Raw genomic sequence first — 27,220 nt, 5'->3', positions numbered from 1 at the left:
ATTAACAAATCTCTGTTCTTCCAACAAAATTGGTTTTTTAGTTCCTTACAAATACACAGTGATTGACCTGTCGGAGTGAGTTTTCAAACTTATTTTCACTCATCCACATCTACTTACAGAAAGTAAAAGGTGAATCTTAACATTTACCTACCTATTTAGGTACAAAATTTCTGCTCCAAGAGCAACCATCAGGGTAAAAAGGGGATTTTGCATATTGATATGAATCAGATTTCTAATAAGCTTTCTGCATCTGGAGTACTGTGGGCTACCCAATACAAGAAAGACAAGGGGCTGTTGGAGAGGGTCCAGCAGAGGCCACAAAGATGAGGGGTCTGGAGCATCTCTCTTATGAGGAGACTGGGAGCTGGGCCTATTTAAACTAGAGAAGACTGAGAGGGCATCTCATTAATGCATATAAATATCTCCAGTCAGTTGTCAAGAGGATGGTGCCAGACTCTTTGCAGTGGTGCCCAGTGACAGGATGAGGAGCAATGGACATAAACACACGAAGTTTAACCCCAACATGAGGAAGAACTTTACGCCAAAGGAAACAGAGCACGGGAACAGCTGCACAGGGAAGTCATGGAGTCTCCTCCCTGAAAATGTTCAAAACCTACCTGGATGCATTCCTGTGTCACCTATGCTAGGTGAGTCTGCCTTGGAGGGTGGGTTGGACTGGATGATCTCCACAAGTCCCTTCCAATCCTAAAAGTTCTGTGATTAGCTGAGATTTCATAAAGTGAAGCATACTGAATGCAACTTGACACTAAGCAGGAATTCTGCAATTAAAATGTATTAAATGATTTGAAGTTTGAGGGGGTTGGAGTTTTGTTTTTACTTTGCATTAAATCACTTTTCTAAGTATAAACATTCAGCAAATTACTATGTTGTACAGTACACATTGTCCCTGTTTTCAATCTTACTAAGTACTTACAGCTTCATTTGCTGATTTCTTTTGTCAAGAATCTCAAGCGCACACTGAATTTTAAACACCACTTGTTTCCCCTTTTTGAAATCATAATCAAACAAAATATCCAAGGTTAATGTCCCTAATTTAGCATTTCTGACCAATACATTTACATTTGTAATGATTAAACATGTCATTTGGCTTAATGTAGTCATTAATAAATGAAAAAAAAAAATCCATTGCATTACTGATTTTTGATAGTTGATGACCTTCTTCTCCCCGAAACTGTCAATGTCATAACTTTTACACTTTATATTTTTGTACTTCATGAGGAGTCATTGCCAAATATTGCCACATAAATCTTATATTTTCCAATTTCTTGACACTGTAACACAGAATTTGCACTGTTCAAGCAGAGTATTGAAAGCAGCCTGCTCTGTCAACAGCATCAGCTGTGCAAGAAGCTACTTTTATCTTCTGCAGTCACTTATAATAAACAGGTTTTTCGATGCTTAGTATTTCTTCAAGCATTGAGAGGAGATACATTATTCACACAATATATAAACTACCTAAATATCCTTCAGCTGATAGAACTGTGAAAGAAAGCCTGCAATGTGCATATTTCATGGGAAGGTCTGGTGATATCCATTGATTTTGACAGCAGGACTGTTCCATATTTGAAATATTTCTAAATGCTTCACAGTACATTTTCATAAATCAACACCAGAAACCTGAAGTGTTTTGTCCAGAAGCAGAAATTCTTGCAAATTGCTTTTTACTGCTCAAAGGAATGAATGTATGCTTCGTCTTGAGACTCAGGACCTAGGTTTTTAATCTTCTGCTGCATGCATTGGTGATCTCCCTGTCTACTCATTCTGCCTTACTCTCTTGACCGTGTTCACTGGTTCAGGATAGTGCCAAGATAAATCCCTGCAAATGCACACCAACTATGACTCTTGGGGGGTGGGGGACTCAACACACTTCAGGTTTCCACAATCAAATGTGTACTCAGACAATTTTTAAACATGGAACATTCAATGTCTTTCAGGTTTTAAATTTGGATCGGTCATGTATTTCTATTAAGGTAAAAAGCATTGCACCAGATGTTATGGGTAGATGTTTTGGAGACTTTGTGTGGAGTTTTTGGAGGTTTGATGTTTTCATAAACACATTCATATAGAATATACTTATACAATGTAAAACAATTACTGTGTGGCTTTCACTGCTTCCTTAAGAAAAGAATAAAAAATTTAATTCCCTAGTAACACTAATTATAAAAATAGGTTCAACTTCACTTTTTATACTTAACCAAGATCACTTCGTGTTTCAAAACTGAATTTTTGAACAGTTTATTAGTATAAATAAGGTCTAAATTTTAGGACTCAATATAACAATAAAGAACAGTAATTCCAGCTACTCAAAACACTATTTTAATGAAGGTTTTAGAAATACATTTGTATGAAAAATATTATAGGCCTCAAACTGCTTGCCGAGCTTTATGCAAGGTGGGTGACAGTGCTTTTTTACTTCATTGTGTTTGAAGAGAACGACTGACCATTCTGCTCAGGTGCATTAAGTTCTCAATTTTATTTCAATCCAAATGTACTCTAAAAGTATGGAGAATGAATTCTGGACCTGAAACTACTATTTTTCTGCAACAGAATACAGAGACTTCAGGTAACCCCAAACCAAAAAGCTTGTTTCTTCTCCTGCAATTAACTTGCTATCTTTTAGATACTTTTATAACTCAATTTTCAACTGGTCTGCTAAGCTTGCATTTTACCACTAAAACAGAGATGTCCTCTTCTATGTGAAGCATTTTGTCTAGTTTACTAATACTGTTGAATCCTCAAGCATTTTTCATAAACATACTCTAAAGAACATAAGTGAGAAAAAATAAATAAAAATAGAAAAAAAATGCAGAATTGGGAATAAATTCCGCATTCTTTGAATTCTTGTTTTCTGTACTATTTGATGTTTTTCCTGTACTTTATTATTCTCTCAAGAGATTAAAATGCCTTCCATCCTTTATGTAATTCTATTCAAGGTGGTTTTCTGAGAAGAGGTACAGAAAATAATACAGAATGAAACAGGTGAAAGCAAAACTTGCTTTCCGTTGTTTCTTATACATAAATTTGGAAGCTTAAGCACATTTTACATTTAGAGTATTTTTCCAGTAAGATTAAACCTGATGTGAAGACAAACAAGATTAAATGATACATAAAAACTTAACCAAAAGCAGACACCATCAGAGAATCCTAGCAGAGGTACTGCTGAACACTTCCAGTCCTTCTTAAGTACCAGAACAACCCAAGAACATGAATGATTTTTTTCTGGCATGATTTCAACAATTCAAGGAGTTAAGTTGCTTAAGCTTTCCATGAGAGCCCTAAATATTTCCTGCCTTATACTAACTCACAAACATACTTTCACAGAACTACATTACTTCCATAAACCACTTGTATTAATACCTATGAAGAGAAGGAAGGAAAATAAAATCAGCTTTCAGGGATCCTTATATTTGTTAGCTATTAATTAAATAAGAATTCCTCTACCAACAAAAATGCTCCAGGCAGCAAACCCTCCCTCTACACAGCAAAAAAAGCTCTCTCCAAAGAAACCCCCAGTCAGAAATATCACAACCCCCGCCAAATAAAAAAAACCCCAACTACCAAAAACCCCAAAACACAACAAAAACAACCTACATCCCCATCCCCCCTTAAAACCAAAACCCAATCAAAACCTCACCCACCAGAGAATGAGCTTCTAGCAAGTTGTGTGTGGTTTGTTCGGGGTTTTGTTGGTGTTGTTGTTGTTTTAATTCTGAAATGAATATATTTTCCTTCCAAGGAAGTTCATAACCCAGCAAAAATTCCCTTCTTTGGTTTAGGAAAAAAATCTTGGTACTAACTGGGAGCTACTTCTCTGAAAAACTGAAAGACATTCAATTAAATGACTAAGCACTAAGTTGAAAGGAACAAGTCTTGGAAAAAACTGTTTATCTACATATTGTCTCTCTCATGCCAAGTCATAATCCCATTTAATCTCGTATTACCTTAATAACATATACATAAAACAGTTCATTTAATAATCAAGCCCTTTTTCTTGCTGTCTTAGGTTACAATATAAGATGTAACCAAAAGTACGTACTCTATCACCATCTGTTGAAACCAGGTGGGGCAAGGGTTCTTTATCTCTTCCATGACACATCCCTGATAACTCCCTCCAGACAGGTATCTTCTCTTAATGAGCCATTTAGCCTCACTTCATGATTCATAAAATTACATCATCCCATTGTGAGATGCTCTGCCCAGGGGGAGGAACCAAGCATTCCTACCTGGATATAATTTGAGGTTTGGAACACCAGAAGCAGCCCTTACCTGCTGGATTCCCAGAGGACAAGAGCTACATAACCACCACTGGACCTTCAGAGGAGGACCACACCCTTCTACAGGATCACTGCTTCAACAGAACCACTTCAAAGAGGACTGCAGCCACCACTTAATCGCACTGCTACCACCACCCTGCTTGGCAGGGTGTCAGGTCATATCCTGACTCTGTCAGGTTAAGCCAGTATTTCTGTATTACTGCCTTGTTATATATACTAGTAAAGAACTGTTATTCCTATTTCTCATATAATTGCCTGAAAGCCCCTTAATTTCAAAATTATAATAATTTGGAGGGAAGGGGGTTACATTTTCTATGCCAAGGGAGGCTCCTGCCTTCCTTAGCAGACACCCGTCTTTCAAACCAAGACACTTGCCCTCTGTCCTCCAAAACTGGTTGACTGTATAAAAACCATAGAAATAGAGAATGTGATGCATGTTATTTGCAAGAGTCAATCTGTTCTACTACCTTGAAATAGAAAGAATTGGAGCTGACCTGTTTCTGCAGTGAAGGAAAGCAGCACTGATAAATTTCTACACCGTAGCAACCATAATCTGCACAATCAACTTACAAAAAACCACAAATAACAAGTAGCCATTGAAAGTTAATACTCTTGTTAATATATGAATAATAAAAATGTTTTCTAACACATACAAAACTTTCAGGTCAATCTCTCTACTCCCATTACAGATAAGATCATTAACAAAACCTTACAGGGGAAGCTAAGCAGTACAGTTATCTCCTGTTCAAACAGTTCAAGCTTTTTTTCTTTAAATTCTCAACAGAAGTGTTTCAATACGGTCTCTTTAATAGCCAAAATTAAAGACAGATTTTCATTCCAAAGCAGAATAACCCTTCCTCAGAAGTAATTATTAGAAGTAATAGCCAAGCCACTGTGGACCAGAAAAAGCAACATTTCCATTTAAGAGAAGTGAGGTAGGACCAAAATAGCTAAACATCCAACATAACAAAGGAAACTTCAAATCCTTATGTACTTTTCATATTTTCTCTCTTCAATTTTTACGTACACTCCACAAATTCTCTACAAGTATTACATACACTTAATCCTTTTTCCTCTAAATATATATACATTTAACAAAACATGTTCCTAGAAATATAAAAATTATTTCTGCTGCCTCTGACACACAGGCTTGAAAGCTAGGAGTCCATTATGAAATGGACTCTCTGGTATGGGGGAGAGGAAAGAAAGTATCTTCCCAACTAATTTGTTTCATCAATATGGGTCTACCAGTGTAAATTAAATTTCAAAGTCACGTCTACTTTCATGGTATCCTTCAAAGTCTACAACCTTGCATAAAATTGTGTAAAAATCAGAATTTGTTAAACTAAAATTCTCTGAGATTAACTCAAGCAAGTTGCTTCTGTTTGATGCTGAAGGCAATGTAACTGCTTAGTCAATACCAAATATAGTGTGGCAATTACTTTAAACCTGAGGATTAGTTTATCCTTGTGCGCAAAGGTCGAAATCATCATGTTCTGTATTAAATGGCACAATAATAAATACAAATTAATGTTCTGAAGAATTGTTCACCCTGGCTCTGGTCAACAGTTTTACTAGAAAATCAGTATCATATGCTGTGATGTTTATGCTGTGATGTTTAGTCACATTAATTTGCAATCTTCATGTAACATTTATGTAACCTATCAGTACTCACAGTAACGTGAGAGGCAGTGCAGAACAGGGCTGATGGAAGATGCTACAGCTCCTGAAACTGGCAAATGTTTATGGTAAAGCTATAGCACAAAATTTCAATGCATATTCCTATGAGAACAGATCCATTCAGAGCTTTTCTAGATAGAACTTAATAAAATCTTGATCTTAAAATCTTAACTAGATTTAAATAAAAGGCACGCTATTAAGTCTTACTAATTTCTGATTCTCAAGTAACATTTTAACTACTGCTTTAGATCCTTAATGCAAAGGTGTCTTATTAGGCATAAGGAATGTATTTTGCACTTCGCTTTTTTTATACCTTTTATTAGTTATATTTCTAGTAGTCTAGAGAATCTACACCTGCACAGAATCACAGAATCAATTAGGTTGGAAAAGACATCTGAGATAGAGTTCAACCTTTGACAGAACACCACCTTGTCAACTTGACCATGGCACTGAGTGCCACATCTAGTCATTTCTTGAACACCTTCAGGGATGGTGAATCCACCTCAGCCCTGAGAAGTCCATTCCCATGCTAATAATCCCTTCTGTGCAGAAATTCCTCCTGTTATCCAACTTGAACCTCCCCTGGCACAGCTTGAGGCTATGTCCTCATCTTGTTGCTAATTGCCTGTGAGAAGAGGCTGATGCCCACCTTGCTATAATCTCCTTTTAGGTAGTTCCAGAGAACAATATGGTCACCCCTGAGCCTCCTTTTCTCCATGTTAAACAACCCCAGCTCCCTCAGCTGTCTCTCAATGGGACTTACCCTCTAGACCCTTTGCCAGCTCCATTGCCCTTCTCTGGACTCACTCCATCACCTCAATGTCTGTCTTGCAGTGAGGGGCCCAGAACTGGACACAGGACTTGAGGTGCGGTGTCACCAGTGCCAAGTGCAGGGGAACAATCACTTGTCCAAGGTCCTTCTAGTCACACTGTTCTTAATACAAGTCTGGATGCCATTGACCTTCTTGGCCAAGTGGGCACACACTGGCTCATGTTGAGTCGGCTATAGACCAGCACCTCCAGCTCTTTTCTGCTGGTCCGCTTTCCAACCATTCTTCCCCCAGTATGTAGCGCTGTGTGGGGTTGTTGTGGTTGAAGTATAGGAACTGGACCTTGGCCTTGCTGAACCTCATGCATTGGCCTCAGTCTGTCTGTCTGTCTATCCTGTCTAGATCCTTTGCCCTCTAGCAGATCAGCACTCCCACCCAACTTGATGAATTACAGGGGGTCTGTTCCACTCCCTGACCCTGTCTACCAGCTCATGGGGCTGGTTGCCCTGAAGATACTGGTCTTTCTTTTAAAGATTGAGGCAAAGAAGGTATTAAGTACCTCAACCTTTTCCTCATTCTTGGAAAAGTGTCACAGTGCTCCCCCTCCACATCCAATAGAGAATGGAGATTTTCCATGACTCTTCTTTTGATGTTATGTATTTATAACAGCTCTTCTTATTATCTCTTACAGCAGTGCCCAGATTGAATATTAGTTGAGCTTTTGACTTTCGGATTTTCTTTCTACACAACTTAACAACATCCCTGTACTCTTCCTGAGTTTTAAGCCTCTTTTTATTTCTTCCCTGAACTCCTGCAAAAGCTCCCTGTTCAGCAAGGCCAGTCTTCTTCCCTGCTGGCTCATCTTTCAGCACAATGGGGATGGCCTGCTCCTGCACCTGTAACATTTCTTTCTTAAAGTATTTCTTTCTAGGTTTCCTGGATCTCTGTTATTAAGGACTGCTTCCCAATGGATTCTCCAAACCAGTGTCCTGAATAGGCCAAAATCCACCCTCAAGAAGTCCAATATATAAATTTTGTTGACATCCTTCCTTACCTCACCAAGAATCATAACCCATCATTTCAGGGTCACTGTGCCCAAGATAGCCTCCAACCACCACATCCCCCACCAGCCCTTCTCTTTTTGTAAACAGCAGGTCCAGCATGGCAGCACCCCAGTAGGCTCACTTACCAGCTATGTCTAGAAGTACTCTTCCACACACTCCAGGAGCCTCCTAGACTACCTTCTCTCTGATGTGTTGCATTTCTAGCAGACATCCAGCAAAAAGTCTCCCACAAGGAAAATGGCTTGCAATCATGAAACATTAGCCAGCTGCTTACAGAATAGTTCATCTCCCTCTTCATCCTGGTTGGATGGTCTGTAACAGACTCCTAATCAGGATATCCGCCTTGCTAGCATTCCCTCTGATTCTTACAGAGGCTCAATCTCATAATCTATACAGTCACTAGCGTACAGAGCCATCCCACTGGCTCTCTTTCTTTGCTTGTTTGAAGAGCTTGTAGCCATCCATTGCAGCACTCCAGTCATGTAAGTCATCCCACCATATTTCTCTGATGACAACTACATCATATCCCACTGCACATCACATAGCACTTCTATTCAATAATGTGAAGAATCAAACAAAATTCAAAGTCTACCTTGAAATACCTTTAGAAAAAAGCTCTAATTAAACTGATCTAACTATAGCATATCAGTTTTTTAAGTCACCTAATGACTGTACAAATAGCTTGTTATACACTTTATAATTCTGAAATTATGGTTTACAAGACATTAGAAGAACAGAAGAATGTTAATTCATTCCATAGTTTCTACAAAAGCAATCCTCGTACTCTCTGTTAAATTCCATATCGACTGTTCAAAGCTAAGCCAAAGAAAAGAAATATCTAATTGATGTTTTATGATTAACCATTTTGTTTCATGATACTATGAATTGTCTTTTCAAAACCATCCAATCTGCCAGTTGCCTGTATCTGCAGTTTTTATGTGTTTGTCTACACATAACACTGCTCCTGCCTGCTCTTGTATTTATATTATGAGCCCTTCAATAGAGTTGACTAAGATTCTGCTTAACTAGTAATTAATTTACAAAAATTAAAATAAAAGTTTTTAGTCTGTTAAAAATATTTGAAGTAAATTTCTTAAAAGAGAAGGAGTGTATTATAAAATACTCACAAGCATTTCCTGTAACAATGAACAAGGGGAATCTCCAGCCTAACTCAGATCTCTTGGGATCTCCAGCAATGTACACTTTCACAATAATGACCTGCAATGCTGTCTACAGCCTCAAGAGTCCCGCACACTCCAAACTTCTATCATTTCTACCTTCTTCTTCAATAACAGTCCAGTTTTCTAAAGGTGCAAGAATAGAAGCTTCATAGGAGCACGAAAAGTAATAAAATCAGGTTTACTGTTTGTTTTGACAGTGTTCCTGATAATCAATATAGTACAATCCTTTTAGAATAATCATCCAATATACGTGTATCCAACAGATTTAGAAAAAGAAATGTGAGCATTTTAAAGCTGTAGAAACAATCTATACTAGATTTAATTGTTTTATATTTCCTAATTCACTAGACATCCACCTTAGTCTACTCATACTAGATATATTTCAATATTTTGATCAGCATAGAAAATCCACCCACACTATTTCAAAAAAAGACTATTCATTTCAATTGGTAAAAACAAATTCTTTGTTCTAAAATGGGAATGCAATATCTGAAGAGGAGAAAACAAATCTATTTCTTTTTAGTCAATAATATAGGTGGTTGGAATAAATTTAAGCACACCCTTTTAAGATACCAAGTAAAACTAACATACTACTCTGCTATGCTGTGTATTCTATTAAATAAAAAGTTGAAGCAAGAATCGAGTATTTTCTTTGCCATGAATTTTTAACGGGAAGTCTTAGCTCAATTTGACTTCAATTTTATAGTCAAACCCCTGCCCAGTTATCAGCTGGGTATCTTTCTGACCAAGTAGGTGTACCTGTAACAAGTTTGGTATGACACAGTATCATGTAAGTCCGCACTGAAATGAAAAGCAGTGAGGAAGTCTGGTACATATAGTCCTTTAAATAGTAACTATATAGTTCAACTGAACTCATTGATCTAATGGCATGTTACTCAAGAATAGAGAAATACATTTTCCTTAATGTTCTCTTTCAAGCCAAATTTAACTACAGACCTGACTTTCACTTGGAAAGAAAGAGATGAGAAATAGCTATGATACGACATTAGAATGTAAAAAAGAGGGAAAAAGTTACACATATTTTGTCATTCCTTCATTTCTGTTGGAAGGCCACCTATGTCATGATTTTAAATTAATAAGAAAAGGAATTATTACACTCATTAGAAAAAACAGCCAATTACGTACACTGCACATATTAAAGCCAAACTTAATTTGCTGACATCAAAGATCACTAGCCATACACCAAGTCCAAAACCAAACAGCTCCTAATTAATGCCAAAATCCTGAAAAAATAGTTCTGAGCTACTCTTCTGTATGATAGCAGCCTGAAATTTGCAATTCATGGTGCTGCTTTTTTTCATTTACTTGCTGTAGAAACCATTAAATGCACACTGTTGCATATGCAATATTAATAGCAGTTGAACTTGGAAATATATCCTTTCTGACTGGTAGCATTAAAATTAACCAGGAGAGTGGGTGGCTTAAAAATTTTCAGATTCCTGAGTTTAAAAGCCAGACATTTTCCATGGTGAACTTATTTAAAAGCCTTACCCTGTCCCCATTACTCCATGAATGCTGTACAGGTTAAATACATAGCACAAGTACTAGTTGTATGGCTTTGCTATTTTTCCCCATGTACTTGACACCTCTGCAGCAATTTCACAAGTCTAAATCTACACTGTTAGTGAAAAATTATACAAACTACATGAAGAAGTTCGACAATTGCATCTGTAGATTTTTTTAATATGTTGGCTTTTTTCTTTCAAACAGGGAAGGCCTCTCATCCCAACTTCCTAGAACATCCAGATGTTAATTCACAAGAAAGATGATGGAGAAGTTCAATTTCCTTGTCTGAAATGCAACTCAATCACAGAAACTTACTTTCAAGTGCTGTTAGGAAAGATTAACCCAATAAATGCTTACATGCACTTCTTGATAGCACGAACAAATCCTGATTTCAAGTAAATGTCATGGTTTCTTTCTGATTCCAAGGAAGATCAGCATTTAGCCCACAAAACATAAACCCCAAGTATTACTGTGATAGTGCAGTTTCTATTTTTTTTTTTTTTTGTTATTGTTACTAATGCATATGTGGGGAAATATTGCAGGGACTTAAACTATTGCAGGGACTAAAACTATTAATCTTCCAGATGCAAAAACATTACTTGCTTCTGCTCTCCCAAAGTTTTTGGGTTGTTTGGGTTTTTAGGGTTTTTTGCTTTTTGGTTTTTTTTTCCCCCCCCCAGGAAATAGTACTCACTATTACCAAGTCAAGTAATCATCCAACAGATAAGAAAAAAGTGATGACATTGTACCAGTATGATAGTTTAATACTTCATGATCTTCTGTTTCTGTAGTAACAACAGAAATGTTTCACCATAGAACTTACAAAGAAAAAATGAAAAGATGTACTACAACTGTAACACCTTGCTTTAAAAGTACAAGCTAAGAGGAACAAATCCATGTTCAATACAAGATTAGGTGCTATCTTCTCCTAGCCTTTTTTGACCACATTTATTCTATATTTCCAGTTTTCCATTACATAGTTATTTGAGACCATCTCGTGTTTAATGAAATTTCTACCAAACGAGTACAGCAGTTTGACAAAAAGGGTGCTTTTTAAAAAAATTTATAATAGGCTCATAATAGCTGTCTTGGTTTGAAAGACAGGTGTCTGCTAAGGAAGGCAGAAGCCTCCCTTGAAATGGCAGATGCAACCCCCTTCCCTCCGAGTTATTATAATTTTGAAATCAAGGGGCTTTTTAGGCAAAGATGTGGGAAATAGGAATAACAGTTCTTTACTATTCTATATCTGTATGTGTATAACAAGTCAAACAAACAGCAATAACTACGCCAGTAACAGCAAACAATCACAAACCCAGTCTCAGCCTTCTCGGCTGTCAGGCTATTTCCCCTCGGGTGCAGTTCCGCTCGCAGCCGGCAGGGGCGCTGGCGGCTCCCGGTGAGCAGGGCAGGTGCGATGGTTCCCCCGCGGCTGCAGGGGGCGCTCCGGAGCGAGCTTGGGGAGCACGTGGCACCGGTGGCCTGGGATCCTGGGAAGGGATGGAACAAAGAATCTTCACAAATCCCTGGGCAGCTGATCCCAGTGTCTGGCCGGACCCTCGGGAACAGCAGGCTGGAACGGCAGGCTGGAATGGCAGGGACGAGCACAAATCTCGGATGGCAGACAAGGTGTATCCAAACGGAGAACCCCCCCCCCCGGGGTTGGGGCAGGCAGGGTGAGCAGGGCTACACCGTAGCGAAGGCTCGAAGCAGCGGCGGGGCAGGGCAGCCACAGCCCAGCTCCCAGAGGGGCAGGGAAGGCGGGCTTGGGATCCCGGGGCTGCTCCGGCAGAAAGAAAAACGGCCGAAGAACAAGCAGCTTCCCTCTCTCTCTGAACTCCGAGACTGACTGACTACACACCCAGGTGAAATAAAAACAGCAGCCATGTCTTTTGTTCTTCTTAAGAACCTGGTCATTTGTTCCCCTAGCAACAGTATGGGGAAAAATTCCTTTAACAGAAAAAAACTAAGAACTCCTAAAAACCCCAACCATGGCTTATAAGGAATATGATTTTTAAATGTCAAAACTGCAGGGATAATTTTAAAATAATGTTTTAAAAACAGCTACAAACACACCAGCTAAGTAAAAACAATTAAGTAGTTTATATCCTCAACAGGATTCTTTTTAACACGGTATTTGTCCTGAAAATTATATGCTTAATCTAAAATGTCTCTAAATCTCATCTGATCAGTTGGATGATGTCACCACATATGAAATGATGCAAAACTGCTTCATTTGTAAGAAATATTTACTAAGCTATTGAACAGCAACCTAGTACCACTAAACTTCATCAGAAATTACATTTCACTAAAACATTATGCATTAGTGTTTTATAAAAGCACTTATCATTAAACTATTTCAATCCACTGATTAAAACCAGTGGCTGCAGTATGAACTAGTGAACAGTCAAATGTTTGGGATTGATTAGAAGAGTTGGTGTCAGTCCTTTCTGGGTTTTAAACCAGCCTGAAAGTCAGGTAACTCAGCTTCCTATTGAATTTCCCAATAGAAATACCTCAAGAGAAAAAGATCCTTAGGCCTGATGGTAAAAATAAGCCTTTTGTTTTGAAATGTAAATTACCTGTTATTTCACTATTGCCTACTTCAGTGGAATCAAATTATCAAAACTTGGAAAAGCTACATGTCGATTTTTCAGTTTAAAAAGTCCCTTGTTACTCAAAGTTTAGCACAAAAATCCGGAAACATATATTAAGATCCAAAGCTGCAAATACAACATTATCTTGTGCATATACAAAAAGACATAAAGTGAAAAGGATGTAGTAAGCAGTATATATTTCAGAAAGTTGCACATACTGTCAATCTGAAGTCTACTAATGATCTTCAGCGAAAACAAGGGCAGTTCAAATAGTTTCAGTTCTCTCCTATAATTCTTCTAACTCCAGCAGAAACATCCCTTGAGCAATGCTGTTTTTAAGGAATAGCTAATTAATATATTCATACTACATTTTACACTAACAAAATAAAATATTCTTAATTTTAATAAAAATTTCTAAGTTAGTAATATTAATTTTTTCCCCCAGGAGAATAAATTTTAACTGCTCAGTATTAAAAAATGTAGTGGTTGAAGGCATGGTTTGTTTTCAGTGTCTTCAATTTTTTGGTTTCTTGATAGAAGTATTAATTTTAATGTACTCAGCCCTTCAACTGGAAGGCCCATGAAAAGCACAAGGTATCTGACTGTACTTTCATCAATGTCAACAACAACATTTTAGCTGAGTATAGACAGAGAAAGTGTATAGAGTTGAGTACAGATAAAGATGGTGAAAAACAGGTTTTCTTGAAAACATTTCCTACAAAGATACATCAGTACCTGGAAAGGCACAATTTCAACCATATGACTTCCCCTGTAACACTCCTCAAAAATTCTGACTCAGGTGGGCAAAGGCTTTCTGAAAAGGACTTCATCCTCAGTAAAGCTATGTCCTTCAACTACAGCACAAGGTTTCATGACAAATTAATTGAGGGGTATCTGCTTCCTTACCACTGTTACAGTGACATTCTGACTGAGTTGAGTTTTTGGTGTGCAAGGGTGGGGCATGGATAGAGGGGGACTGCAGTTGGAGTGGGTTTTGACTTTAGTGTAATGCTGAGAAACACAATAGGCAGGCAAATGCACACTGACTACCATTAACAAAGTGTCCTGTATAACCCAAAACATTATTGCATTCCATATCTACCTGTGCCCAAAATTACTACTGTCTCTTTAAGACCCTGCACCCGGAAAACGGAACAGTCGGGCAGAGGCCAGGGGGATTGCCCCAGGCTTTTTAAAAGTCAGAGTTGCCCAACCAGACCTCTCTCTTGCCTCGTAGCTCTTCTCAAAGCAGAGGCTTCCCTTCCGGGTTTTCTTCTGTTTCTTTTCAGAGGGGGTTGCTCCCGGCATTTTTTTTTTCCTGAGAGGGTGAATTTCACAGTCATGGACTGCCTCGGGCCAGATTCTGTGAGTGCCTATCTGCAAGCCATGGCATCGTGCCAAGAGGACCGTATCGGGCCCGCTCCCTGCAGTCATCCCAGCCCACCACTAATGCCCGGCCAAAGTGAGAAGGCACAGAGTCCAAATCACCCCAGCCAGCTACCTTGCTGTCTTCTGCTGAAAGAAAGGTGAACTTCCTCCATGAGTTCTAGCCCTTGACTGAGTACCAGCTGCTGGAGAGTGCCAGCCACATTCGCTGATGGAGCTGCTGCAGCCAGAGAGATAAGGGCGGACAAGGCAGGGAGGCAGCTGCCACCATCTTCCTTTCATCTCCCTACCCGTGTTTCTCTGTGGAGGGCACCATCTTGGAGAAAGGGTCACTCCACCATTTTGAGTTTCTCTTTGTTCCCAGGGAGTCCTCGAGATTTCAGCAATTTTATAACTAGTTATTACTGTTATTCTTTCCTGTTGCTGTTTCATTTTTTTAGTAAAGTGTTATTTTTTCACTTATATCTACTGGTATTCATTTCTCCTTATTGCTGGAAAGGGATTAGTTAAAACTAAAGAGGAGGTAACTCCTTTTAGTATGTCTTCCTTAAAATTGTCTTAAACCAATACCCAAAGAAAAGAATTCTTACCTGGCTTCACCTAGGCAGGCATACTGGGACATTACTGCAAATAAAGCATTGAAAATGTCATGGAGTAACTACTACCCCAAAATGAGGTTTTGTGTAGGTAGGTTTGATCCAAAATCCATTTTAAATGCAGTATCTCTCTGCTCCTCAGCTAATTTCTGCAGATAGTATCTTCCTACCTTTTTGTTTCAGAAGGTGGACATAATTTTCTTTTTATCTGCTTTTAAATAACATAACTTCCAATGCCTTGCTCTCTAAAAGTTTTGCTCATTATTCTTCAAAGCACAGCTCTAATAAAACTGCTTAGATTTCTCCGGCAGCATTTACCATCTTTTTCCCACTGATTTAGCTTAAAGGAATAATACTGACAGCCCAACGTTTCTAGATTTTGCAAACACTTAAGATAAAAGCAAAAAGCATCATCTGCAAAAACAGACTCAGCTAGTACAGTTTATTTAAAAAAAGAGTGCACTCTTAGCACAAATACTCCTTAGTAGTGAAAGATAGTGAGAGATTAGAAGAGAGATATTAGATATCATTATATTCCATATAAACACCTGATTTTCTCTTATCTACCTCCTTGTTATCTGCTTGCTGAAGAAGAAATATGCAACCTTTTTGAATTATCTATGCAGCTGAGTAAGAAAGGTGTCAGGTAGGTACTAGAGTGATCAATATCACACCAAATGAACACAGTCTGGAAGGGTGGAAACCTTCACAAAGACTAGAACATATTCTTGCACAAGAAGTCTGGAGGGAGCTCCATTTTATATGCTGCTGTTATTTCAAAGGGGCTAGTTCAGTTTTGAAAATAATAGGTAACATAACATTATTTTTCATGTTTGACATTTGTCTTGGGGTGACTTGATGTTGTATTCCCTATCACTGCACTATGCCCAGAAATTAGTATATATACCTTTCTATGCTTTTAAACTGAGCCTGAGCAGAGAGGGAAGAAAAAAAACCCTCAAGGATGCAGACTGAGATAACACACTCTTGTTCCCTGCATTTTTTTTCTTTTGGCTTCTGCGTTCTGCGGCTGGGAGAGCAGGAGCGGAGAAAGCACCCTGCTTGCTTGTTCAGCCATTTTTTGGTTTTTTTTTCCTCCAGAGAGTTGAACTTTGTTTTTCCAGGAATTTCAGATTTTTTCCCTTTTTCTGCTGGACTGCTTCAGTATCAGAACACATTGGGAGGACTTTCCACTGAGCACAGAGGGCCTGGCCCTGGGCCAAGTCCCAGCTCTGAGGAGGAGGGAGACCAAAGGGAGGACTCTAACATTTTCCCAGGTTTTTCTCCACTGCGAGAGATTTTATTATTTAGCAGTATTATCCTTTTCCCGTGTGTTTGTTAAATAAATTGTTCCTATCTCTTTCACTTTCCTTTGAGGAAAAAGTTTCTTTTTTCCCAAACCTGGTGGTTTGTAACCCGCCTTCTCTCAGAGGATATATTTCTAAATTTGGCCAAACCGGCACAACATTAAACACTGGCTGTTCTTATGCAGCTCAGCCTTAGAATCAAGTCGTAAATACTGATTCGGATCAAAGTATTGAAAATGCTCATTGAACTGACAAAAGATACAATGCTCACAATTAAAAGATGTCTTCACTTGGTTAATGGGCAGATCCATAGCTGGAATAAATTTGCAGTGCCAGCTGATGATCGGAGCCAGCTCCACTCTGAAACACAGTACTGCATTTCTTTCTTATTCATTGGAAAGGACTACCATAACTCTTACACTGAAGTCTAGTCACTGACCTCAGATAGTGGCTCTTATATGGGGAGTACTGTTTTCTTCTTTTCTCAGTAGCACAGATCCTGCCACAATCTAAACATTAAATATCCAGATCCAATTTTCAACAGAAACATCCTTCAGCTATGATGCGCAACTTCCTTCTGACGTGCAACACCCAATTACTGACAGATACATACCATTTTTTTACTTGTCTGTTGAATTCTAAGAGAAATGGAAATACAGCCTTGCTGTGTCTGCATTCTTCACTTTTGCATATTAGAAGGCCCACTATTAAGCTCAGTACTAATTTCATGAGTGCTGGTATTTCCCCTACTCGTATTTATGCAGAGGGCTAGCAATATCCTATGAACAACTCTGAGCAGAAAACATTAATAAAAACAAAAGGAAAGCAACTTTTAAAACAAAGGCTTAAAATATTCAAGTAATAAATAAACTAGAGTTGTTAAAGGTGAACCTGGGACACTAGGTGTCTTGCAACTACTGTAACACCCAGTCAGTACCCACTAAGGTACTGAATTAGGGGCAAAATTAATTCTTTCTGTGCCCAGGAACAGATGACAATCTGCCCTTGTGCCAAAGGAGCTTCAGCTGAGTCAAAATTAGGCAAAGAACTAGGATGTTTGAAACAGGAACAGAGGTAAAGAAATACATTAAATTAAATTAAATGTCTGCTTTCATAAACTTTCCTGAGCCAAATACAGCACATCTGTACACTGGAGAGCAGATAGTGGTTTTACAAGTAAACAAAAAAGCAGATGAGTCTCTGTTCACTACCTATGCACTTGAAGACAGTGGTTTGTTTTCATACATGAATGCATATATATTCATATATGAATGCAGTGATCTCACAGAAAACTGTATTTGAGACTGATTTTTCATCAAATTAAATTTAGGCTGCACTGAATGCAACATTAAATAAGCTTACTGAAGGAAACAGAAGGAAAGCAGCAATGCTGTAATGGATTCTGACCCCTCCTTCATTTCACTGTCATTGAGGCACCATGGTTACTGATTAATTACCCAAGCCTTACCCTGATGCTGGCTGGCTCGAATGTTCGAGCCCTGGCGTGCCCTCAGTCAGAGGGAACGCAGTGTCACTTCCACAACGTCCTCAGAACGTCTTCAGTGGAAAAGCGAGGCGCAGGTTAGACGCGCATGCTGCTTCCTCCTCAGAGGAGACACAACAGGCAGCTGGTATCAGGGCTCGTGTCAGCCCGGAGGCAAGGGAACAGAGAGGGGCCTCTGGTGTGGGTTCCAGCAGGTTTATTTGCAAGAGGGTCCCGGGACCAGCAAAGGCCCTGAGAAGCACAGGACACAGCTTTTTATGGGGGGATGGAGCAAGATGGGGAAAAGGGAAGCAACCAATGGGATACAGACAAAGGGGAGGATATAATTTTCTAGAACCAATGGGGAAGAAAGGGAGGCGGGAGTCACGACAGGGAACCAATAAACATCCAAAGAACAAAGAACTTTCCATAATAGGGGGAGGTAGTCTGACCCCAGGAACCACCCAGGGGGAGGCGACTTAGACTTCAGTCACATCCTCTGATCCGCCCTCCGACTCACTGTCATGGGTGGGGAAATCCACCCAGTGGATGGCCCTGGTTTGATTGGCTTTCCATGGTCTTGGCCCAATAGAGTGGGCTGAGCTACCCCAACATTACCCTTTGCATTAAGCCAAATAATCTTATTCCTTGACTGAGGGTAAAATGAAGACAGCTGCAAGGCTAAACTTTCTAAAAGAGGTCAGGATGGATTCCTAACAATCACGACTATTTGGTATCCCGCATACCCAGCAGCACCTAGAGAATAGTCTAACTTTTAAAGAATATAGCTCTTGTTTGCATTCAGATTTTCAAAAGGTTAATGCAGTCAACCAGCTCTCCCCTTCTGAAATTCAAAAGTAATCAGATTAGATTCTTTCATCTCACTTGAAAGAAAATCCATTGCAGATTATAGGTATTAAGCCTCTCAAAAATATCTGGTCCCTTGGCAAATGTTGGCTCCCTTCACATAAGGGGGAAGAAAACAAATCAAAACCAACAAAAAATCAACAGTACCTATTTTCAGAGGAAGAAATGCCAGGACCTTCTGTACTCTCCACAGATCAGAGGGGTAGAAGTACAGCATGACTGATGGACTATGCCAGCCATTGATAAGTAGTAAGAATACAGTGGCTATTTTGGGCATTTTGGCACTGAAAATAACAATTAATTATCAACTTAATAGTTTCAGCACAGCATCTCAAAGGTTCAGCTACTGAACACCTCAACATAGTTCTTTGATTTGCACCCTTGCTGAGTTGCACCCCATCCTGAAAAATATTTCTTAATAAAAAAACCTAAGTGAAGCAGTATAAAAATTGATTTTTGTTCTCCATTTTCAAGAGAGACAGTCTCTCTTTGCACATCAAGCACACGTTTCATTACACTGCCTCAGGAGGAAGAAACCCTTAACAATCTACCCAGAGCACAGCTGCTGCATTTCAGTCTTGTCAGCTCAATTTTTCCACATATTTTTTTATTTTCTCTTCCACATTTCAGTAAAATCTCAGGTTTTTTTCCCCATGTTTACTGCCACAGACTAGCCTGAAACAAACACATGGCTGCAAAATCATTCAAACATGATGAGGATGACACACATAAGGTGGGCATAGTGTAATTGCTGGGCTTATTGCTACTCTTGGTTCACCAAGCAGTTCTGAGGTACAAAGTCAGAGCTTCTACTTCTACAGTCATTCATAACAACAAAAACACAGAATCACCTGAAGAAGTGTATCAACTCTAGAGAATTCAACAATATAAAGCATGTCTAAACTATTTTGTTTACCACTTACACCAGGTAATTTGTTTCCCCTCCCACTACCAAAACAAGCTATATAAACACCCATAACAATTACTGATGATTAGTTTATGTGTCATTTCACTATGGTGAAATTACAGGGACTGGGTCCCATCATAAATCCCTATTTGCCTTGTTGTTGCATAGAACGTGTTTTGATGCTGTCAAAGCAAGAGCATAGCAGCAATGTCATGGGTAGAAGTGTGATGGCCTGGAAGACCATCACATATGGAGACATTAGAAAGATATTCTGCTGCAGTTCCATCTCCAACTAAAAGGCAAAGGTGTTAGTTCTGCAATTAGATGTGACTCAGCAAATATATGCTCCATTTTCTAAGTGCTTCAATTTGTCCAAAGTAGGTTTACTTTGTTTTTCAACCAGCTTCAATTGTCACAGTTGGCAAATGCAAAGAAAACCTACCTATTTCCTTCAAGGAAACTGACCACAAATTGACAAAATACGACCATTCATAAATGACAACAAGAATATGTAAATGGTTGGAAAAATAAACACTTTGGGTAATATCCACTAGCTGGCAGCAAACAAGTCTTTTCTTCCTAGGATAGCATATGAAGACAAAAGACACCAGAATTTTTTGACACTTCTCTACTTTTTTCCATAGAAGCTATTAATCAATATCAACAAGTAAGATATCAAGAAATTCTGTACACACCTATTTCTTCAGCTTGTAAGATTCATGTATTGATTTCTCTAATGATTGACTGAGGTATTGTTTGTACCTACAAATACAGCAGAAACTTAAGAGAGAACACTACAAAAATATTGCTAAGATAAAAACCAGTAAAAGTAAACATTAAACACAGGAATTATGTAAAGGGTAAGATGAGTAAGTAAGGAAAGGGAGTAAAGAAAATCATAGTAGCACATAAAAACTGCTATTTGATGAAATTTCATATTTATTCTTCAGTATTTCTAAAAGATACTTGCCCTCCAATAAGTTTGAAATAGCAAATATAACAATACACATCTTAAACCTTTGCACAATATTAAGACTGAAGGATGGTATGAAAACTCTCCAGGCTTTCTGAAAAATATATTACTTGACTTCCATATAGAGAATATTTACAATCTGACCCTTACAAGACAGATGGTGCACCCATTGTGCGAAACTAGACAATAGGAAGAAACACTGCTTTGACAAGTGGCATAAATGAGATTTCTTTGTCTGCAGAGTGGTACATCATAAGGAATATTGTCTGTGAACAGTTTTCTATTAAATACGGAAAATAATATTGAGCTCACAATCTCACTAAAAAAGGGATTACAATTCAGGTTAAGATATCCTTATCTTTGGTCCTTACTGTAAATTAATAAATGAGACACAGGAAAGTGTCAGCATTCTAATTTTTCTAAAAACAAAGAACACATTAAAATGTCAAAAGTAACTCCATGGCAAGTCTCCTGGACAGAAATTATCCATTATCCATAGCATAACAAACAGAATTCCAACATCACAAAAGAATCTATTTTTAGTTTTTCTGGCCAAACTGAGACTTTCTTTCTGTATTTTTAGTTTAGGTTCATGATCTTAGATATATGGAGCACCATCGATATTGCCAATGCATTTTTCTCCATTCCTTTGGCAGCAGAGTGCAAGTAGCTTCTATTTTGCTGTGTTAGGCACTTTCTTATAAGTCATCAAAATAAGCCATCGAGCCAAACACATTCCATGAAATTATGGAGTTGCACCACTGGTTTAAGCACCCATTATACTTGAACACAGTCACAACAAAAGCACATAGTCTTCAGGTATAGAATGGCCACAAGTCACATCTTAAATACTACTTCTGTACCTCAGATATAAATCCTAGCAAGCCATTAACCAAACAAGCATCATCATCCACATTGATAGAAATCAGAAAGCTTTCAGGGCCCAGAAAATTCAGACAACAGAAGTGTGAATTCTAAGCAGGAGAAAAATTATATTTATTACCCCTGCATTTCTGAAAGAATTCAGAAAGCATATTAAGAACCTACAGAAAAAAACCGTATCATATTTCCTCCTAAAGAACTAGCCTACTACCACTCAGCAGAATTAATCTTCAATTGTGGGGAAGAGGAGGGACACTACTGGACCTTAGTCTGAGATTTCATGTGTGAGAATTGGTTCTGGCGACCTGCCAGAGAGAATGTTACAATGGCATGGCTACAGCCAAGAGCATTAACATTCAATGAGCTTCATACTTCACTCCAAAATCTATAAAGAAGAAGGGTTCCATCTACTCTCATATCAGTCTAAATGAAAAACAGTTTCCTTCAACATCTGATTATAGCCCAGTGTTTTTAAAACCAAAAAGATCTTAAAAAACTAGAAACAAGGATTTTTGACTTTCTCCCACTCCATGCCAGTACAGTAACATCAGATATGTTTCTCTTTATCTTCTCCTCAAGTCCCAGGCTGAGTCATTTACACACCTTTATCTGAAAGGAGGGAAAAAATTATTTTCATATCCCTTAAAAAATAATTACCAAACCCAACAAATGTAAAGAACATAGCTGACCTTGAAAATACATCCAAGGAAAGCTCAACCATTCTCAAGCTTAATAAGGAAATTCATCATATTTTTATCACTTCCAACAGTTGACATACACCAGATCAACACCTGTATATTCATTAAGCAACTTGAAATGAACACACTACTTTTATCCTCGTACAAATGACAGAAGATGCATTCTTCTGAAGCCATTGTATTACAGATTGCTTTGTTACATCAGTGTAGTAAGACTGACAATAAACTGTACTTTTAGGAAAAAAATTACCACCAGCTACTTCTCTACAATTGAAAAAATTCTTTTACAGCCCTGTTCTTTGTACATACATTTAATGAGTTCCTGTAGTAGAAATATTACTATTGTTATTGAAGTGCATCTTGTTGGGTTTATGGTCCTGTTCTCTGCTATGAAGCATTCTACTTCAATCAAATTATTCAGTGTCTTGTATGCTTGCCATATTTCACAAGTGGACAGAAAGGCATGCACTGTCACAAAAAAAAAAAAAGGAAAGCTCTGTTTCACACCAAGCTTCTTCTACAAAAAAATTTTGGTGTACAGCATTTCAATAGTAATGCTCAAATAATATTCAGAAAACTGTCCTTTTGGCTAAAAGTAGGGAGGTCTCACTAGACAAGATAATCTGGACCACAGATCTATTACTGACCCCAATGACTGCCTTCATGTAAGATTCCCTTTTACAAGCAGCATTCCAGTCAGACTGTTCAGGTGATTGGGGCCACAAAAGCATGCAAAGTGGCCACAGAACAAGACCCTGAGCTTATTGTACACTGTGTCTACTCCCTGAACTCTCAGGGCAGTGAGACTCATTTCTGATGTCATATGAAAATCCTGTATTTTCTTCAGCATTGTATGAAAAAAATCAACATATAAAAACTATCACATTAAATCTGCCAAAATCGAAATGTCAAAGGAAACAAAAATGGACAGGAAAACACAAATTTCATAATTTTTACCAAGCTAAATTCACCTTCAAAAATGTTGCACCTTGCATTTTGAGAGACTGATTTTAGAGCAGAAATTTTTACTTATGCCGTCAAAAGATACATATTTAACTGGATAGACAAATTCAATTCAATCTTACGACCTCTTTGGCACTACAACCAACCCGAAATATGATTAAGACTTATCATTGTGTCTCAAAGCCATACCGAAATCCAGTTTAGATAATGCAGAAAAGATTGTTCTTCTCAAAACCATGAACTTTCTGTAATTTTATAGGCATTTGATGCATGCGTATGACTTTAGACCAAGTTTAGAAGTTACATACAATTATGAAATAAAGGTGATAGCTGTGTATTTTCCTCTTTTTAACAATGTTATTTAATAAGAAAAGATGACGTGTTGCCTTAACATAGCTTAACTCATCAATTCATATTTCTTTGCAATTAGGCTTGAAGACATGCTGAGATCTTTCAAAACTATGACCATGACATGATGCAAAAAAGATGGCATCACCTCATAACAAGGAACAAAAAATCCATGAGTAGTCCACCTATGCAACAAGCACTGTGTTCACTGACTTCAGCACCAATGTACGAAATAGAGTACGAACTTTTACAAAATTAAATCCTCATGATGAAAAACTCTGTCCTGCAAAGTTAATATTTTGCCTTAGCTAAGCAATTTCACACAGCACGATATTGGACCCTGCTTTTTTGCAAGCAAAACTAGTCCTGCAAACCTACTCTGTTAGGTCCAACCAATGAATTAGCCATATGTTTACAACAAATATTAACTGCCACAGCCAGAACTGCCTTCTGCTGAAGGAGATTAAAGCATAATCTCTTTCCAGTGGATGACATGTTGATAGCATTGCATTTTTTAAACTTCCAGTATGTGCCGTTGAAAAATTATCTTCTACACAGCCAGTTAAAAATCAAGTGAGTGCTGAAGAGAGTAGCCCAGGACTTTTATAAATCTCCAACTCTACAACAGAGTTCCAGTCTCCTTTTTTAACAGGATAGCCAATCTGGTACCAAAACTCACTTTGCAACACATACTGTACTTGGGTGGAATTTTAACTGGAATTTCTCTCACATTGATCATTTTCATCCCTTAATTACATAAGAACATAAATCATCATCACACTGGCCACAATATAGTAGTACTCTTATGAAAATATACACACTCCTCAGAATTATAATTTTCATAATTAGCATCCACATGCCTATTTCAACTTCTTGATATTCTTTCTGACTATTTTTTGAAAGGTGAAGAAGGATTTGAATTTTTTTTTTTTTTAGTAATTATCAGGAATTAGCTATGTTTCATTTCTCATACCATTTGCTCAAGAAGATAAGGACTCACTTTTAGAGCTCTACACTAGATACCTTGACTTCCATGAATGTTCAAGCAGTCTTTAAGCTTTCTGTATTTCTTTTCAGTACAGGTTAATCTGCACAAGCTCATGCAAGATACAAACCTGCATCTGCAAAAGCTGGTTTGGTGCTTCCTCTCCATTTTAACTCTTCTTCCAAGGATGCATCACTCTTTATTGAGCATAAAATTGTTAATCCAAATTAATTAACATGACTGCTAGCGAAAGTTTCCTTAGACCTTTTATTAAATCAGAAGAATTGAACCACAATATATTCCTCCAAGTGCTGTATTCCAAAGCACATCAGCATGGTTCATATGGACCAGCACTGTGGAACCCCTAACCAGAAATGTTACCAAAAAAAGTACCCCTCTTGTGCCAATAAAAACCCATTCTAAAGTAAGGAAGTTACTGGATAATTGAAGCAATTTCCTGATTTCCCCCTCATTCAGACATTTTCCCATTCAGAGATTTTCAGTTATTATTTGCCTGTGTATGTAGCTCGTACTGCCCCTTACTTTGACTATGTACCAGGCACACATTTTTTTTCTTTTCTTTTTACATCTCAGTGAACAATTAAGCCTTAAAACATGCAGTGCTTCTGCAAAAAGCTGCTTTGATGCCCATTTTACAAGAAGAGACCAAGCATAAAGGAAAAAAATCACACTTCCCTGAAAATGTACATTCATATATCCTCCAAGAACATGCTTTATAGACTCATTACTATTTATTACTCAATGTGTGTTACTATTCTAACACAGCGGAGAAATACCACAGTCAAAATGTGGGGGCTTGATTTACTGATAAGGAACTGGAAGTTGAGCAGTCTAAACAGAGAGCAGTGTCATAATAGATCTGCTGTGTACCCAACATTAATTTCTCATCTGTGTACATCAAGACAAGGGGATATGGTGTCTCAGCTTCATCTTTTCTTTGCTGAACATATTATACCGACAGCATAGACATTATACTATCTCTGAGCAAGTAACCAAAACACATTATCTTATCAGAACACTGCATAGTCAGAACAGGTTTTATTTTTAAGCTGCAATAGATTTTGTTCATATTTTCTTACTTTCACAGAAAGGAATTCTTCTAGATTGCAGCAACTTTTTACAGGTTTACTGGCATTGACATAACACTACAACATATTAACAGTAAAAAAAAAAAGTAAGCCTCGGATCTATATTCAGATATAGAATCTTAACTGAGACGAGATTGTTCAAGTGTTTCTAATTTTTTTTTGCACTCTACAAGGGAAAACGTTAGCTATTCTCAGTTTCAGCTGTTTGCCTTTCTTTACAATGAAATAGGGTCTATCTGGTTTTACTGCTCTCTATATATAAAACTTATATTTGTCACTGTCTTGTTACATCCCACAAGCTGTGGGCCGAATTATACAGGAGCATCTCTTTCCCAGCATAAAAACAAAAACAAACAAACAAACAAAAAAAAACCCCAAAACCACCACCACCAAAAAACCAGACACAAACCCCCCCAAACAAACAAATAAACCCTACCTTAAAAAAACACCAAGAGAACATTCAATATTGAGACGATCAGGAGCAGGAATGAGACACATAAGAATCAGAGACAATCTTTGCTCTAAACTTAATACCCCAGGAAAACCTGAAATCTGTATTATTTCTCTTCAAAGCACTGAATTTGAAAAACGAAACAAAGCAAGAGCACTCTAAGGAAAACAGCTGTCGGTACTCACCTAGTGCCAAAGACCAGGGCAGAAAAGAGAGGCAGCACGTAATAAGCAGCGATGAATTTCATACTGGCCCTCCTCCGTTTGTTCCGTTCCTCACACTGCTCTTCACACCGACTCTGTCCCCGTCTCCTCCAACGGCGCCTCGCCTCGCCAAGGGAGCTTCCCGCCCGCTGCGGAAGTGTCTACCTCAGCGTAGACAGACAGACGGTGTGAGGAAGGGAACGCCGAGTCGGATTTGAGCTCCGGGAATGATATCACGAGGCAGAGCGAGCTGGTGCCGTGCGCCCAGAGCCCGCCCGCTGGCTGCTCCAGCGCGCCCCGCCAGCTGGGCCAGGACGCGCCCCTTAGGGGCGGCCGAGGAGGGATTACGATGTGATGCCCGGCGCCTCATTCCAAGGTGACAGCCGGGCATGGCCGAGAAACCGTTCCTGGAAGAAAAAAAAAAAAAAAAAGTTAAGAGAAAGCTGCAGTAAAAACATCACCAGTATTTTGCAGTTAGTGTCTTTATGTGATGTGAATATAAACAAAACAGGAGGCAGGAGCTGTTCCAAGTAGGTGTCAAGCCCCAGAGCAGCCTGTCCCTACACGTAGCCATGTGTCATTTCTGCAAAGCAAGAAATGAACACACAAGCTACTATTTCAATTAGGTGTTCATTCACCCCATATCAAAGTAGGAGCAGAAATAGCTTCCAGATTAGGATTTAGAACGTCATTTCTATAAGCCCTTCATCACCTAAAACTAGGACAAGATCTTCAAAGAAATAAATACCCTTTTCCTGTTTCCTGTGTTTGTATTCTCCCGATCTTAATTGTAAATTACATAAATCAGCATTGCTTAAAGATGTTTGCAGTGTGTAGATAATTGCCTTCCTTAACACAAGTTCATCTGATGGCAAATCATATGAAAGTATAACATGTAAGCAGAAGTAATCTTTCTCCACAATACCCCAAAACCCCAGTCAAACAAACTTG

General features: G+C 38.4%; 1 protein-coding gene across 4 annotated transcripts in view; it reads right to left on the bottom strand.

The window, feature by feature from the left end:
* The window catches only part of LUZP2 (leucine zipper protein 2), a 205,176-nt gene extending 178,562 nt beyond the window's left edge, over positions 1-26,614 (bottom strand). The window contains exon 1 of one of the 4 annotated variants that reach the window (XM_042035659.1): positions 26,252-26,614. In XM_042035659.1, the coding sequence (XP_041891593.1) occupies positions 26,252-26,313 (62 nt within the window). In that variant the 5' untranslated portion in view covers positions 26,314-26,614. The remainder of the gene's footprint in view (positions 1-26,251) is intronic. The other 3 variants (XM_042035658.1, XM_042035656.1, XM_042035657.1) reach the window with 3 other exon arrangements.
* Positions 26,615-27,220: the final 606 nt, after the last annotated feature.

The sequence above is a fragment of the Corvus kubaryi genome, unplaced genomic scaffold (assembly GCF_017639235.1).
Source record: "Corvus kubaryi isolate FWS band 111438036 unplaced genomic scaffold, C.kubaryi_AGA036_p1.0 37384, whole genome shotgun sequence".
Classification (NCBI taxonomy): Eukaryota; Metazoa; Chordata; class Aves; order Passeriformes; family Corvidae; genus Corvus; species Corvus kubaryi.
This window is presented reverse-complemented; position numbering and strand designations above follow the sequence as displayed.